The sequence below is a fragment of the Scyliorhinus torazame genome, chromosome 2 (assembly GCF_047496885.1).
Source record: "Scyliorhinus torazame isolate Kashiwa2021f chromosome 2, sScyTor2.1, whole genome shotgun sequence".
Classification (NCBI taxonomy): Eukaryota; Metazoa; Chordata; class Chondrichthyes; order Carcharhiniformes; family Scyliorhinidae; genus Scyliorhinus; species Scyliorhinus torazame.
This window is the reverse complement of record NC_092708.1, coordinates 349,162,774-349,180,835: the sequence shown is the minus strand read 5'-3', so window position 1 is coordinate 349,180,835 and position 18,062 is coordinate 349,162,774. Positions and strand designations below refer to the sequence as shown.

The 18,062-nt window shown below is 46.0% G+C and overlaps 1 protein-coding gene across 2 annotated transcripts in view; it reads right to left on the bottom strand.

Annotated features, from left to right (window-relative positions):
• The window catches only part of mdga2a (MAM domain containing glycosylphosphatidylinositol anchor 2a), a 1,293,828-nt gene that overhangs the window by 71,790 nt on the left and 1,203,976 nt on the right, over window positions 1-18,062 (bottom strand). For both annotated transcript variants that reach the window (XM_072491028.1, XM_072491020.1), the window contains one exon: window positions 1,932-2,090. In XM_072491028.1, the coding sequence (XP_072347129.1) occupies window positions 1,932-2,090 (159 nt within the window). The remainder of the gene's footprint in view (window positions 1-1,931; window positions 2,091-18,062) is intronic.

Genomic DNA, 18,062 nt, shown 5'->3' with positions numbered 1-18,062 from the left:
ATTGAAGTTTGGGCTTATAAGTGGCAAATAACATTTGTGCCACACAAGTGCCAGGCAATGATCATCTCCAACAAGAGAAAATCTAACCATCACTCCTTGATATTAGTGGCATTGCCATCTTTGAATCCGCGATCAACATCCTTGGTGCTTACCACTGACCAGATATTGAACTGGACTAGCCATATAAATGCTGTGACTATGAGAGAAGCTCAGGGGCTGGAAAATCTGCAGTGATTAACTCACCTCCGGACCCCCCCCCCAAAGCCTGTCCATCATCCACGAAGCACAAGTCAGGAGTGTGATGGAATACTCTCCACTTGCCTGGATTAGTGTAGTTCCAGTAACACTCAAGAAACTAGACATAATTTGGAACAAAGCAGCCCGCTTGATTGGCATGCCATCCACAAACATTCACTCCCTCCACCACTGAAGACCTGTGGTACCACTGTGTACCATCTACAAGCTGCACCACAGGAACTCGCAAAGGCTCTTTTATACAGCACCTTATAATTGCACGACCATCTAGAAGGACAAGGGCAGCAGACACATGGGAACACCACCACCTGGAGATTCCTCTCCAAGCCTCTCGCCATCGAAATATATCATCGTTCCTTCACTGTCACTGGGTCAATATCCTGGAACATCCTCTCGAAAAGCACAGTGGGTGTACCTACACCACATGGACTGCAGTAGTTCTAAAAGGCAGCTCACAACCACCTTCTCAAGGGAAAATGGGGATGGGCAATAAATGCTGATCTCGGCAGCAATGCCCACATCCCATGAATGAATAAATAAAATAAAAATGTAACTGCAGCTTTGAGCATAGTACTGTACCAATCAAGGTTACATGACCATTAATCAAATCCTATTGGTTGAGTTTTACACTGGGGGTGGGGTCCCTGCCCTCTGGGGTACAAATCAAGGGAGAGTCCATCTCCACATGCTCGCTCGCTCACCCAGCAGCCATTTAATATCTGGCAGACCTTTATTTCGCCTGAGATGGGCCTTCCAGAGAGTCCTGACTCCGAGAGATCCCGGTCAATCAAATGTCTGACACCTCTCTGGTCCCAGCAGCACCCTCAGGAGCACTGGCTACTGCTGTGACTGCAGTGAGTCCCGAAGGGAATCGAGATGTAATGGAGCCTGAGTATGTGTTAAGTCCAGGGTATCGCTAAGACGAGCAGGTCCTTGTGAGGGGCATATGAGGCAGCAAGGTGGACTGACCAGGTGAAGAGGGTAAACCTAGGTGGTGGAAAGTATACCTTGTAGTTGGGGCCTTGGATTGGCACAAGTGGCTTGGGAAAGCACCAGTCTTGCCCGGCCACCAATTTTGCCAGGTTTCACCTCCAGGTTGGAAACATGGCACTGACTTCCCCAACTACAGATAAAATCTCAACGGCAGAGGGAGGAGGCCCTTAGGCTGCCATTAATTGGACCCAACGCTCGCCTCTCACTGATATCATTGCTCTCCTTGATTTGAAGACTGCACTAAGTCATGGCTCACTTGGTGCAACCCCAGGGGATTGAAAGATTTTACATTGAATCATAAAATGTTATTTTCGAAATTCCATTCCTGCATACAAAGGTTTTGAAAAAAGGCAATTTAAAATAATGAGAGCAGCTGTTGTTAGCATTTCTTCCAATTATTAACTGATCCCCGAGCCCTCCCCGATGCCCGAAACGTATTGCAAAAAAATACTTACTATCTGGCTCAATGTGCGTAGTACAAGAATACACACTATTATCCTGCTGTTTTCAACGCGGTTATTGTTTAAATTATGTTAATAATCCAGCTCCTAGCTAGATTATTTTTGTCACATTTCTTCTGAATTCCACTGGCCCATGTACCAAAGAGATGTTATAAAGTTAAAATGCTGTTAGCTCATTTTAGTTCAAACACAGCTGAACAAATGATGTTAACTCACACATACCTATGTGCTTTCCATACATGTTATAGTAGAAGCTGACACAGTAAGCACTGTTAGTGGATCCATATGGATTTTTAGGCAATGTGCTGAAAATAGGACTTAGAAGTCGAGCCCTTTCACCTTCTGTTCGAGGACGGGAAGTCTCAATATACATGTAGAAACCTGCGGAAACAAGAATATATAATAATAATATAATCTTTATTAAGTCACATGTAGGCTTACATTAACACTGCAATGAAGTTGCTGTGAAAATCCCCTAGTCACCAGATTAATTCAGATGATTTCTCGAGAAGGAGCATTCGCCTGTCTCCATTTTGCTTCAAATGATAATTGCGTCAAAAAATACTTGTGGCGAGACTTTCCAGCCCTTCTCGCCGGCGGGATCTCCCAGTTCCTGGGCGGTGGGAGGGGCGAGCCACACAAAATAGCGTAGGCACCGACGGGACCGGAAGATCCAGCCGGCAGCCAATGGCAAGTCACCACCGTTGCCAGAAAAAACGCAGGGTGTGTGTGTGCGTTGTGGTGGAGGGGGGGGGGGGGGGGGTAGAATCCCACCCTTGATGCCAATTGGAACAATATAATATTAATGAATTGCTTCCACATTTTGTATTTTTTCAGAATAATGTTTTTATGAATCATAACAGAGTTTGTAGGTCACCCTGCCTGGGCCCCTTTCATCCCTAATCAAATCAATATTGTTATTTTAACAAGGGCTTACTTTTGACCTGTACAGGGATAGCATCCTTTGAAGGATTGGTTCTTACGGCATTGTCTATATATCACTTAGACACTTAGTCAATTTGGCTTGATTACTGAAAAGATCTGGTGTGACTCCTGACAAGGTGCTGCTTCAGGCCTAGTACTCCTGAACCATCCCATTTCAATGAGCACAACATCACTTTACTGCCATGAAAAATAGAAAAGTAGTGCATTTTGATGAAATTATACGCTCAAATGGTAGTAGTCGTTGGTAGACCACTGTGTGCACCAAAATGCCATTGTTCACTGTAGTCAGGATCATGCCTTTGTTGCCCCGCCAGCTGGCGGGCGGCGCATGCGCGGAAGCGTCAGCGACCGCTGACGGCATTCCCGCGCATGCGCAGTGGGAGAGTGCCCCCACGGCACCGGCCCGCCCGCGGATCGGTGGGCCCCGATCGCGGGCTATGCCACCGTGGGGGCACCCCCCGGGGCCAGATCGCCCTGCGCCCCCCCCCTGGACCCCGGAGCCCGCCCGCGCCGCCTTGTCCCGCGGTAAGGTAGGCGGTTTAATCTACGCCGGCGGGACAGGCATTTTAGCGGTGGGACTTCGGCCCATCCGGGCCGGAGAATCGTGGGGGGGGGCCGCCAACCGGCGCAACGCGATTCCCGCCCCCTTCAGTCTGAGCTTGTGCCCTCGGGTTCTAGTTATTCCTACAAGTGGAAACATCCTCTCCATGTCCACTCTACCCAGGCCTTGCAGTATCCTGTAAGTTTCAATAAGATTCCCTCTCATCCGAATACAGACCCAGAGTCCTCATACGACAATTTCATCATTCCAAGCATCAATCTTGTGAACCTGTCAGCCCCAGCCTCTCACCTGAGGGTATGGCTGCAGCTATTCACTTTCACTCTTTGAAGACTTCCCAGCCTGTCAGTTTCATTTAATCAGCAATGTTCACTGCTCTCTTACCTGCGAGTCCAACTGAGCTCATAAAACATGTCCGCTGTCCGTTGGAGCACTTCCCCCTCCTGATCCCCATGTTAGCCAATATTGTTAATGGTTCTTTCTCTTCAGGTGTTCTCTCTCTCTCTCTCCTTAAGTCTGCCGTCATCACTCTCTCCTCAAACAAACCATCATTAACCCCACCATCCTTGCAAATTAGCATCCACTCTCCAACAATCTTCTTTAAAGTCCGTGAACCTGTTAATGAAAAAATCCATTTCCACCTTTCCGAGAACCCCCAAGTAACAGGTTTGCTTCCCTGTCAGTGCCGAAATGGCCCTTACCAAAGTCACCAATGACATCACATGTGGATGTGATCATTGTAAACTTTCCCTTCTCGACCTTTGACATGGTTGACCACACCATCCTCCTCCGATGCCTCTCCACTGTCGTCCAGCTGGGTAGGACTGTTCCCACCTTGTACATTCCTCTCTACCTCATCAAAGCCGCAGAATTACTTGCAATATCTTGTCTTCCTGCTCCCACACAGTTATCTCCGGTATCAGTCAAGAATTTATATTTTACTTTCTATTTTTACTTTCTAGAATTTACAGTGCAGAAGGAGGCCATTCAGCCCATCGAGTCTGCACCGGCCCTTGGAAAGAGCACCCTACCCAAGCCCACACTTTCACCCCATCCCCATCACCCAGTAACCCCACCTTAGTTTTAGGACACTAAGGGCAATTTAGCATGGCCAATCCACCTAACCTGCACATCTTTGGACTGTGGGAGGAAACCGGAGCACCCGGAAGAAACCCACGCACACACGGGGAGAACGTGCAGACTCCACACAGACAGTGACCCAAGCCGAGAATCGAACCTGGGACACTGGAGCTGTGAAGCAACTGTGCTAACCACTATGCTACCGTGCTGCCACATATACACTGATAATACACAGCTATACCTCACCACCATCTCTATTCACTGTTGTTAAATTATCAGTCTGCTTATCTGACATCCAGTACGAGATGGGCAGAAATTTCCTTCAAATGAATATCGGGAAGACTGAAGCCACTGTTTCTGATTCCCGCTCCAAACTCCATTCCCTAGCTACCAATTCATATTCTCCCTCGAAGCACGTATTCTTGGCCAAGCAACGTCTTGACTTTAAAATTCTCATCTTATTGTTTGATATCCCTCCATGGCCTCATCTCTCGTTCCCTTTCTCTGTAATCTCCTTCAGCCTCACAGCCCTCTTGCGATATTTGTGCTGATCTAATTCTGGACTCTTGGGCATCCTCTATTTTGATTGCTCCACCATTGATTGCTGTGCAGTCAGCTACAAAGCTTAGAAATTCTCTCTCCATACACCTCCCCACCTCTCGACCTTACTTCCTTTAAGGCACTCATTAAAACTTATGGCTTGAATTCTCCGAATGTTTGCTGGCGACGGGTTGCCCAGTGGCGTGGGGTGACTCCAATAGGAATTCCCATTGACATCGGCGGAATCCCGCCGGCAACAAATAACGCGCCACCTTTTCCCGTTGAGAAGTATGCGGAGGGGGGGGGGGGGGGGGGGGGGGGGGGAGGGGCGGAGAATCCCGCCCTCCCCCTTTGATCACACTTTTCGTCAAGCGAACTAATATCCCATTAGGTGGCTCAGTGAAAATGTTTCTTTTGCCTTGGGATGCTTCATTTTGTTAAAGGTACAATACAAATAGACGTTCTTCTTATTCGTTTTAAATCCCCACTCACACCTAAACCCTCACCCTAGAGGTTCTGCCCAATTAATCCAGTCGTTAGTCTTTTTATCTGCTGTATTGTCAGACATTCTGAGACCAATTTGAACTTAAAAGCTATTTTTCTCTTAGTGTAAATGCTGTACCACTGTGTTGCTACTGAAACGCGGGAGAGCGCGCAACCTTTTCCTCTCCAGGCACCGTGGATGTGCTTAATTATCTGGCTGCTGTTAGGCTGCAGAGGAAGCTACTGATTATAGTCATTTGGCAGCTGCTTTTTGGTTTTGACATGCAAAACAATATTACAGGTTGAGCCACACAGTCAAAGATTGTGAAGTGGCCTCGTCAACTGTTCGAGGCTGAGCTGTCAGCTGTTTGAAAACGTGGCCCTCAAACCCAATTTCAGTGTCAGACACCTTTCCGAAACTTACCAAGAGCGAGAAAATGTATTCACAGATAAAAGGATCAGCAACGAAAAAGCTAAACAGGAGGGGAGGAGTGGGAATGATAAGCTCAGTGAGATCGGGAGAGCAGAGAAAAACCAAATTAATGCATTTTTAAAATTCCAATTGAAATTGTGATTTTTACAAGTTTGGAAGAACTAGCTTTATTACAGCAAAATTAGTGATTCAGTGGCATAATGATAATAATTTTTATTAACGTCACAAGTAGACTTTCATTAACACTGCAATGAAGCTACTGTGAAAATCCCCTTGTCGCCACATTCCGGCGCCTGTTCGGGTACACGCAGGGAGAATTCAGAATGTCCAATTCACCTAACAGGACTTGTGGGAAGAAACCGGATCACCCTGAGGAAATCCATGCAGATACGGTGCGAACGTGCAGACTGCGCACAGACAGTGACCCAAGCCGGGAATCGAACCCTTATCCCTGGCACTGTGAAGCAACAATGCTCACCACTGCTACCGTGCCGTCCCATTATCTATTTATCTATTTAATACATGCACTAAAAAAAAAGTTCAAGTCATAGAAAACCAAACAAAGGATGGCAAAACACCCTAAAATGTGAAAATATTCCCATCAAATGTTTATTATTATTCTGCCATAAAAATTCTCCTTCAACAGCGGAGCCATTCACTGTAATCATCGGTTATTTATGAAGTGTGATTGCATCAACATACTGAACTATTCTTGCAGGTAATGAGAAGATGAGGCATCACTGTACATTAGCGATATAATTTCATGAATTTTTATGATGCAAGCTTTGACTGTGTGAATAAGTGAAGTGGAAGATTCCCATGAGGCATTATCTATTTATTCGCTATGATTTCATTGCTCCACACAACAGCTCCTCCAAATGCGGAGGAAGATGTTGTCCCTCCATTGAAACAACAGACGCATGTTGAAACAAGGTGAACATTTCAAGAAAATACACTGATTGGATTTCTGCTTCGGTGCTGCACACCATCATGCAAATCTGCGGGCCCAATCTTTATGGTTGAGGATTATGCCTCTTCTACAACTGAAGTGTGCCCCAAGAGAAACAAAGAATTCAAAATCTGATTCGCACGTTCACAATATTGTACGCTGTCGATTAAATATTCATGATCGGTGAGGTTACTCTCACCTACAATCGGAGAAAAAAGCAGTTAGTAACATGATATATAGCAGAAAGTGTCCCCCTCTCACACCTCACACCTGTACCCCCACACCTGTCCACCCCTCCCAGCCAGAGATTGTCTGGAACTAATCAATTCCGTGATATAATGGTATTTTCGAAAAAAATATTCCAGGGTATGACAGCTGCAGCTTCCACTCAGGAGCGTCCTTGAGGCAGAATGAGGTGAAATTATTACTGTTGCATTTCCAGTTAGTAAAATGAATTGTAAGAGAAGTTGAATACTCTTCTACACTTCTTTGTGATGGATACAACACAACACTATTGCTTTTTGATTGGTAACATGCTGCTACAAAAACACTGTAAAACATTTGTGAAGCAATTGCTTTCTTTTGGGGCATTCTGAAAAGTGACATTACTGCACCTGTTGCCAACTTCACAAAAAATGCTGCAATAATTAGTACTGATCACCAGAGCAGTGGAATGCAACTCAGAGGAAGCTGTGAACAAGCTCTACAGTGCTCTGATCTGACCACACCTTGCATACCATATCCTGTTGTCATGTGAGAGTACCTTTAAGAAATGGGTGTTTATCAAATAGCAGTAGTGGATGTACCTTTAAGAAATGGTGTTTATCAAATAGCTGCAGTGATGTGAGAGTGTGGGTAGAGCTGGGCTGTCTGTCTGTTTTCACTTTCGTTTTTGAGCTGGCAGCTACAGTGTGTGTTTAGTTTCGTTTTCAGTGTTGGAGCTGCATCCAGCCAAACAAGGTGTAATCTGGATCTCTTTCTGTATGAAAAGAATGTCTTCAGATCACGTGCTAACCTAAAAGTGATAACTGCTCTCAGTAAAGAATTTAAACCTGATGTCTTTGTTAAAGAGAGTATTTGTCTTATGGATGTTGCAAGGAAAGATTAAGGGTTGCTTATAGAGTACTGTATTCTTTGGGGGAGTATTTGAGTTGATAGTTGCGAAGATGTTTACTGTGTGTTTATAAAATGTTAACCGGATTCATATAATAAACATTGTTTTGTTTTAAAAGTACTTTAGATCTCTGTTACAACACACCTGTAGAGTGGGCCCTGTGCTCCCCATAACCAAAATCTATTAAAAGGGAAACTCCATGATACACTTTGGGGTTCTCTAAACGCTGGCCCGTAATACTGTTCTGCTGGTCTAGAAGCGAGGGAGCATCCAAGGGAGCAGGGGGCAATGCTGAGCAGGGCCATGAGGTTGAACCTTCGAGCTTAATTTTAACCCCCAAAATGAGTGGGTTTGGGTGAGGCAGGAAGTTATAATTTTAATATCTGAAACAGGAATACAACCCGCCTTAAACCTGCCCCACTTCTGATTTTAAAGTAGACAGGATGAGCACCCAAACTGTTCTCAGGATTCTGGTATGTTTTTAAAGCCTCTTAAGTAGAGTGCGTGCCTTTGTTTTGACAGAATTTCTATTTTTAACCCATGTTGGCTGTGGATTTCCCAGGCCTCCAAGAGTCCAGCAGGTAAAAGGCTACAGAATTCATCAGGTAATTGAGTGCTCAGGATCTGGAATGCACAGCCAGAGAATGTAGTGGAGATTCAATCAGGATTTTCAAAAGAGAATTGGATAAAATGAAATGAAATGAAAATCGCTTATTGTCACAAGTAGGCTTCAATGAAGTTACTGTGAAAAGCCCCTAGTCACCACATTCCGGCGCCTGTTCGGGAAGGCTGGTACGGGAATTTAACCGTGTTGTTGGCCTGCCTTGGTCTGCTTTAAAAGCCAGCGATTTAGCCCAGTGTGCTAAACCAGCCTGTGTTAAATTGTCTGAAGAGAAAAAAATGCAGGTATACTGGGAAAAGGTGGGGTTGTGAGACTTTGTGGGTTGCTCGTGCAGACAGCTGGCATGCACACGATGGACTGAACGTCCGCTTTTGCGCTACAAGCATTCTATGATTTTTAATTATAATTATTATTATGAAATTGGAGCAGAAGTAAGTTCAGCCCCTTGAGCCTGCTCCATTGCTCAATAAGAACATAGAACATAGAATTTACAGTGCAAAAGGAGACCATTTGGCCAATCGAGTCTGCACCTTCCCTTGGAAAGACCACCCCACCCAGGCCCACACTTCCACCGTAACCCCTCCTAATCTTTTTGGTCACTAAGGGCAATTTAGCATGGCCAATCAACCTAACCTGCACATTTTCAGACTGTGGGAGGAAACCGGCGCACCCGGAGGAAACCCACGCAGACACAGGGAGAACGTGCAGACTCTGCACAGACAGTGACCCAAAGCAGGAATCGATCCTGGGACCCTGGAGCTGTGGAGCCACTGTGCTAACCACCGTGCTACCATGCCGCCCATAATAGGGTCATGGCTGGTCTGTTTGTTTCAAGTTCCATATTTCCAACTACTCCCGACCCCCAGGGATCTTTCAGTGCATGCACCCTAAGCCGAGACTATACTTTCCTTCGGTAAGGAGATGAAACTACACACACTACTCCAGATTTGCTCTCACTGAGGCCCTAAATGATAGCAGTAAGGCAACTTTACTCTATTTCACTACCCCCTTGCAATAGAGACCAATATACAATTTGTCTTCCTAATTGCTAGCTATACCTACAAGTTAACTTTTTGTGATTCATCCGAATACATTTACTATTCTCTCACTTAAAACAAAATTCTGTTTTCTTCGGTGTTCCTCGTGAAAGGGATAATTTCATAATTCTCTACACTATACTTCATCTTCCAGCCTCCTGACCAATCAATTAACTGGGCTTTCATAGGGTAGACACAGAGGTGGTGTATCCTGGCCAGAACTCAGGAATACAGGCTCAGGTTAAGAGGTTATAGGAACCTGGAGTTAGGAGCAGAAGTCGGCAATTTAGCCCTTCGGGCCTGCTTCGCCATTCAATCAGATCACGGCTGACCTCTTCCTGGTCTCGAATCCACCTCCCCACCTGTTCCCCATATCCCTTTAACCCGTTTTTAAAAACAGAAATATATCTATCTCCTTCTTGAAATCATTTAATGACTATGATTCCATCGCACTATGGGGCAGCAAATTCACCAAATTCAACACCCTCTCCAAGATGTAGTTCCTCCTCATCTAAGGACTGAGAGGAGGAGAAATTCTTTTTTCAGAGCATTGTAAATTTTTGGAAGTCTTGACACCAAGAGATGTGGATGCTTCATTGTTGAATATATTTAAGGCTGAAATAAACAGATTTTTGGTCTCTCAGGAAATCAAGAGATCTGGAAAATGGAGTTGAAGCCAAAGATTAGCCATGATTATATTGAATGACAGAGCAGGTTCACTAGGCTGGGTGATCTACTCCTGGTCTACATCATGAACTCAGACATGAACGGCACTGACTGACGGTGTTCGGGCTCCCCAACTTGGGTCTGCGACACCCTTTGGGACAAGTCCGGTAGACCGCTAGTAGCAGGCAAAGTCCGGGGACACACCGTAGAATTTCTTTGGGAAACAGTAGGGTCCCGCACCACGCTCAATTCCTCTATGATGTTTCAACGAGACACGTGGCCCACAACAGACACCATCGCACTCAGCGGCTTTACAGGTCATTTACAACAAGGACACATCACAGCCCTTGTAGCGATACAAATAGGGAAGATTACGACTAAACACCCCGTAGTTTTGGTCGATCTACCCCAGACAGCTGAACACATCCTAGGAATCGACTTTAGGAGCTCCCACAACCTCTCATTTGATCCGGTAAATAAATGTGTATGGAGAATAGCAAAGGCAGCATGAGCCCCCGCCACGCTCACAGTTGGAGAGTATGCAAACAGAATCAGTGCAGTAGGAAACTTCTGGTTCAACCCTCGAGCCATTAGTCAGGACAAACAACTTAGGGAAGTCCTACAGCAACACAAAGCAGCATTTGCACAGCACAAGCACGACTGTGGCAAAATAGCTGGCTTAGTGAACATTACAGGTCCTGACCCCAGACCCCAAAAGCAGTACAGTTTTTCCCAAGAAGCAGAGGGAGAGATCTCCAAAGTAACAGAGAGTCTGCTTGATCAAGGCGTACTCCGATAAGTAGCCTCCACGAACAACGCACCAATTTGGCCCGTCAGGAAACCCGATGGATCATGGCGACTGACCATTGATTACCGGGAACTGAACAAAGTAACCCCAGTAGTAGCCCCAACCGTAGCCACGAGTCCCGAGACCATGCTCAAACAGGGACTCCAGTCAAAAATAATTTCGGGTTTGGACATTAGCAACGGCTTTGGTCCATTCCATTGGATAAAGCGTGCCAATGCAAACTCGCCTTTACATTCCAGGGACAACAATACACGTGGACGTGCCTTCCACAAGGCTTCCACAACTCCCCCTCCATTTTCCACCGACAGCTGGCAAATGGATTAGCAAAATTTTCCCGACCCGATTGTCTGGTACAGTATGTAGATGACTTGCTACTACAGACGGACACAAAGGGAGAGCACATTTCGCTTCTGGCCGAACTCCTAGCACTCCTCATAGAAATTGGATGCAAAGTCAACCCTAAGAAGGCCCTGATTTTGCAGGAAAAAGTGATTTACTTGGGTACAGTAATCACTCATGGTAAACATGAGTTCGAGGAAAAGAGAATTGACTCGATCATCAAATTGCCCCTTCCCAATAATGTCTCAGCCCTCCGGTCATTTACAGGTCCCAGATCCACTTTCCCCGTATGCAATTGAAGTAGCAAACACCGATCGAACCTTTTCGGCCGTGCTCCTCCAGGAACGCCATGACCGATTAGGCCCCGTGGCATACGCCTCACGTGTGTTAGATCCTGTCGAGCAAGGTATTTCTGCCTGCGAAAGGCATCTGCTCGCAGTTTTTTGGGCAGTACAGTACTTCGCCTACATTACAGGACTCAACCCCATCACCATTCTCACTGAACACACCCCAACACAGCTATTATTAGACGGTCAACTTAAAGATGGCACAGTCAGCCAAATCCGCGCAGCCCGTTGGACCCTTCTTTTACAGGGACGGGATATTACATTTAAAAGAACCAAGACCCACACTTTCCTAGCTGACAATTTGCAATATGCAGGTACCCCACATGAGTGTGAGATCATCACCACAAACCATAATTCAGGCCCATTTATACCTAAGTCAGCTCCCAGGAAAGCAGGTAATACACCCCAGAGACTCCAGCCCACAGACACGTGCGCACCCCTGAAAATTTATGTGGATGGCTCCTCCACAGTTTTGAATGGAAAGAGAATCACCGGTTGTGGCATTTATGTAGAGGACGTGCAGGGACGTGCCCTTGAAGAGATTTCATCAAAGTTGCCAGGACATCGAGGCTCGCAGGCAGCAGAACTGGCAGCCATAGCATATATTGTAGACCACCCTGACTCGTTTCCGACCCCAGCAGACATATATTCGGACAGTTTATATGTCTGCAATAGTTTAACAGCATTCCTACCCCTGTGGAAAACTAGAGGATTTGTTTCCACAGACGGAAAGCCCCTACCCTCAGCCCCATTACTCCGGCATATCCTAGAGACAGCTAAAGATGGGGAATATGGTATCATTAAGGTTCACAGTCATCACTGTTCTTCCCCCCCCCCCCCCCCCCCGGTAACGTTAAAGCAGGCGCCCTAGCGAAGGCAGGTTCCAGACATGGTTACTTTTGGAACACCCCCGACAGCACCTCAGTACACGCGGTTCATGTCTCACAGACCCACATTCAGGATCTAGCGAAAGCCCAAAAGGAAGGTGAAAAGCTCAGGGAAGTTTTAAAGGAACCTTCCCCGTACGATAAGTTTAAGAATGCAACAACCACACATGACGGTGTTTTTGAAAGACGGCATTTATGTAGTTCCCAGCCAGGACAGGAACCAGATTATTTGTCAGTTCCATGACAATCATGGACACCAAGGCATTGAACCCACCCTAACCCACCTCAGACCTCTCTGCTGGTGGCCTGATTTAAAAGCCGATGTTACTCACTACATTGAAAATTGCTTGATCTGTGCCCAGAACAATCCGGACAGATATGCAAGGAAAGCTCAGCTTAGTCACGCCCGCCCCGTTAATGACCCCGGGACGAATTTGCAGATAGATTACATAGGACCCCTACCCGCCTGCAGAAATGGTTTTAAGTATGTGTTGGTGGTCATCGACACCTTCACAAAATGGTAGGAAGCTTTTCCATCGAGAACGAATACGGCAAAGATAACAGCTAAAATCCTAACACAGCACATCTTCACAAGATGGGGCCTCCCACGCAGTATAGAGTCCAATCAAGGCTCCCATTTTACAGGATGAGTAATGAAGAACGTCCTCACAATTTTCAGAATTAGGCAGAAGTTTCACACAGCATACCACCCCCAGTCAAACGGCATTGTAGAGAGGATGAATAGAACTCTAAAAGCCACTCTCAGGAAAATGGTGCAACAGAACACCAGCACCTGGGATTCAGTTCTCCCATTTCATTTAATGTTCATAAGAAACATGGTATCCACGTCCACAGGATACACCCCTCCACACCCTCATGACCGGACGCCCCATGAAAGGGACACACCCCCCACACCCTCATGACCGGACGCCCCATGAACAGGACAGAGTTTTTATTAGGACTGGATTTGGCCAGCCCCGCAGTCATCGCCCTCACGCATGAAAATGCTGTACAGCAGCTTATTGAGAATATAAAGGCAGCCCAGCTTGCAGCAGCTGTGAGACTTGGGACCAGGTGGAAACAAAGCAAAGCTTGTTTTGATAAATCGGTACACGCCACCGGGTTTGTAGTAGGGCAGCAAGTGATGCTTTCCCTATACAACCTCAGTTCATTCCTTTCCCCCAAATTTTCCGGACCGTACTCCATTTCAGACAAAGTCAGCCCCTTGGTATACAAGATCACATATCCCAACGGCACGTCTGCGTCTGCTCGCAGAACACCATGCACATCACATCTCACTCACAGCAGCAGACGAGCACGCCCCACCCACAGATGACGCATTCCTACCTCCCCCAGCCAGTCCAGCCCATCCTCAGACACATCTTCAACTCCACCCCCAGAGGCACGACTCCACCTCTCCCTTCCTTCAACCAGCAGCGACAGTGACAGTGATAGCGATAGCAATGACGACAGCCACAGCACACCACGTTATGCTTATACCCCTGCAACAGGCCCCACTCCCAGCGAATCCGAGCATGAGTCCAGTGACCCCTTCGAAATCACGTACATCAAAGCCCCTGACCCAGACCCACCGCCCGACGATTACGGATTAAAACCTAGTAGCTCCAACCTCAACACACGATCCTGGCACCGAGACAATTCGTTCAGGCTCATCCAGAATGATGAGATGGACCCCAATTCGCCCCAAGTAGCTTTAGCCAAACTACTCCAGTCAAGAGTATGGCAGCCAGGAGATGATGATGAGTCTGACTCCCACCAAACAAATCCCTTAGCGACCCTGTACGCTACTGAGCAATGAGGTGTCCACATGATGGTAAAAAGGAACCAATGGAGAGATACGGTGTCCTTTCTGATGGAACCTGCACCATGTTTGTAATGTATGTTTGTTCGTTTAATGTACATGTTAAATGTTGTTTGTGAATTTAAAGGTTTTCATGGCCCCACGCCACCACTCTTTTGACTCCCACTGACAGTTAATGGAATAAGTTTGTCGACAGACAACCGTTCAGAGGAACTAGTTTGTCGGCAGACAACCAATCATAACTACTCTCCTGATTTGAAGGTAATCACGAGAAGCAGCCCCCATGACGACCACATTCTTACCCGTTCTTGCAGGTCGCTCAGGCATTGGAGAACCGGCCCTGGTCCCCGCCCTGCCTGAGGATGCCCCTCTGGTCAGCTACGCTTGGGTAGGACACAAACGGCACTGATCACCATCCTACCGGGGATTCCACCCATTCTTACCCGCCGTGGCCCATACGCACCCCATTTTGTCACTTTCAGTTCAAAATGTTTTTTGTTTGTTTCTGGCGACCCTTAGGTTGCTTCCGTATGCTATTTACATCCTCAAACACTAGGATGGTAGATCGCACAGGCTGCGAGATGGCTCGCACTGTGTCAGTATTTTTCTCGGATGTCTTGTCCAAATATTCGTTTTTTTTTAAAATGTTGTAAATGAGGGAGTCACAGATGGTGACCAATTATAATGGGTAATTGGCAACAAAGGACAGACAGACAGACATACGAGAGCTTAAGCAAGATAATAACAGATATTATGCTTGTGGCCACAGAACTCCAGAACCCCAGAGGAAGAAAAAGAAGAAGACAGAAAGAAGGAAAGATGAAGACAACTTTCATGTTCTACACTTGGATCTTAGCGGGATCACTTCAGTTGCGCGCGGACGCTAGCCCCCTGACCCCTACCATTCAGGCCGTGAATGATTCCTACCCCTGCTATACACTGTACCCTGAGATAATTAACCTTGAGATAGTTAACCCCAAGATAGTTGGCCCCGAGACAGGTACCGATACCCCGACCTGGTGTGACAAGTTTATCACCTGGTGTTCACTATCTTACATTGTAGAAGCACTCTTAGTACTGGCGATACTCTGTAGTATCGTGCAGACACTTCGACTCAGAAAATGGCGGAGGAGAGCCTCCCACAACCGCACTCCGGTATACACATTTAGATCCCCTATCTTCGGACTCCAATAAACCCCCCAACCCCTTAAAGTGAATTAAAGTGCATCCATTTTTTATGTGTGTTTTGTTCATCTAATAAAGAAATGTAAAACTCTGTGCTTGACTGTCAAGCCAGAAAGACCTGTGTTGCTGCTATTTGTACAGTTTAAAATGTTGTAGATTATTTTTGATTGGTTAAGTGAGGATAGTTTATTGAGGATATTTAGAGGTTCGAGTTTTTTTATTTTGTAATGCATGCCTGAATGTCATAGCGCCCCATAGAATTTTATAATTATGTATGTATATAAAATAAATTAGGTAAAGTTTCAATTCATAGGACAGAGCTTAAGGGTGTCCAGCTTGGTCAGAGAACAAAGACGACGCGGTAATGTGATCCTTCACGCTTCGTGTTGAGGATCACAAGGAGGGAAAGTAGCCATCTGGGATGGCCATTTCCCGATTACAAAATGGACACTTTGCAAAGATTGCAGGGAAAATGGACAACGCTGAGAAAACAAGCAGGTTCAGAGCTTGTCCGTATATTGGAGCCGCAGCTCCCAGACAAGACCAAAACTGTAGGCCCATTAGCATACTAATGGCCCATCTCCGGGAACAAAAGAGTAACATTTGAGTCACCGATACTAAGGCAGACACCCCGGCGCCAGAGGAGACCGAAACAAAGCAGGCCAATGGCCACCTAGGACATGCCCAGCCATCAGGGCACCCACCCCTTTTATTGGCTAAAATCGATAGGAATGATCAAGAAACGGCCCAATTGATTGGGGCCATATTCAAGGCCCACCCAAAAGAGCGCAAAGCCCATTTGGGTATAAGAAGGAGCCCCAAGAGAGAATCGTTCTCTTGGACCCGGCTCTCACCAAGGAGAGACCTGTGCACCAGCTGTACCAGAAGCAAGTAAGTCCAAGGTCAACGCACGCTACCAGACAGACGACCTTAGCTGTTATCCCGTACCATTTCAACCCCAGCAGCCTCATAACCGAACAATGGCCATTGATCCTCTGACTGAGTGGGCGCCCGAAGCTAAAGCCCGAAGGCTTTAGCAGTAGTGATAGTTTAGTCTGTAGAGTTTCGTGCATGAGTATATTTATCTGTGTGTTTAAATAAATAAGCATTGACTTTGAACTAACTAACTGGTGTATCGAGTCTTTGATCAGTATCTGGGTTTGAACCTTGTGGCGGTATCGAAAGATACCTGGCGACTCTAGAACAAACGTAATTAGGATTAAGGAAGGCAACCATATTGACCGCCATATTCAGAGCCAACCAAAGAGAGCAACATTTACTGCAATACTATCACGAGACAAGTGCACGTTCTTTCGTTATATGCAAGATATAAATATCGCTGGCACGGTTGGCATTTATTTGGCCATTCCTTGTCGTTTAAGTTTGCTACAGCTGAGTGGTTTACTAGGCCACTTCAGAAGGCAGTTAAAAGTCAAACACTTGATGTGAGTTGGAAGCTATATATAGGTCAGACTGAGCAAGGCCAATAGATATTCTTCCCCTAAGGACATTAGAGAACCGCTGGGAGCTTCACTTTTTACCAAAGCCAGTTTTTATTCATTTTCAAAATATGCATTTTTTGAAATGGAATTCAAACTTCCAAACCATTATGGTGTGATTAGAACTGGAATTCATCCAGGTTTTTTAATTACTAGCAACATAACCAATACAGCACCATATCCCTTGCCCAAATACAAGTAAAGGCATAAAAACGATGAGCAGCTTTTAAGAATTACAGAACCGGATAAAAAGGGGGAAGGGAAAGAACAGAAGGAAAGGCCTGTGATAGGTTGAGGATAGGAATGATTAAATGACAAATAGAATGATAGTAAAAGGCCAAATAAAGCAAGTATCAGAACAAAAGCTAGATCCCGAGGAGGGGTAAATTCTTTCGACGGAGATGGAGGGAAGCACGGAAAATCTGGCTCAGAAAGATGGGAGACCCAAAGACAGGTCAATATCAGGAGTCCAGATAAACCCACCAACCTTGTAGCACTGGGGGATTCCCATTCCGTGCACCAGGCCACATCTCCTCCACTCCCAGCAGCTGTAATGCAACCATTCTTCATTGTTACTGCCTGTCATTCAAAGGACAATGGGAGTGGTAGTTAGGGGTTAAACTCATTGTTAAGGGCGGAGGGCTGAACTGTCTAGTGGAAAGCTAAGGTGCCTTTCCTCCATCTTGGGTTGCGCTTCACTGGAACAGTGAAGGGGGCACAGGATAGATAATTTCCCGTTTCTATTTCATATCGTCACCTGCAGACCTTTGTTTTACATGAGAAGCTCTGGTTATAAAACCTGTTCAAGTACTTTTGAGACCACATGTGGTAGGCTTCTAACCAGGCCTGTAATTAAGTTAACAGCTTTTACAGGGCTTTAATAACCTTGAGCTGGTTGGTCAGCAGCACTTGCTCGTACTCTACGCTGGCATGGGTTCACTTTAAATACCAGTCTTTTAATATCGACTGTCAAGAGAATTTACATTTTCCCACTGACATTTACAAGCACTGCTGTAAAAGAAGAAGTGCCTCATCTGA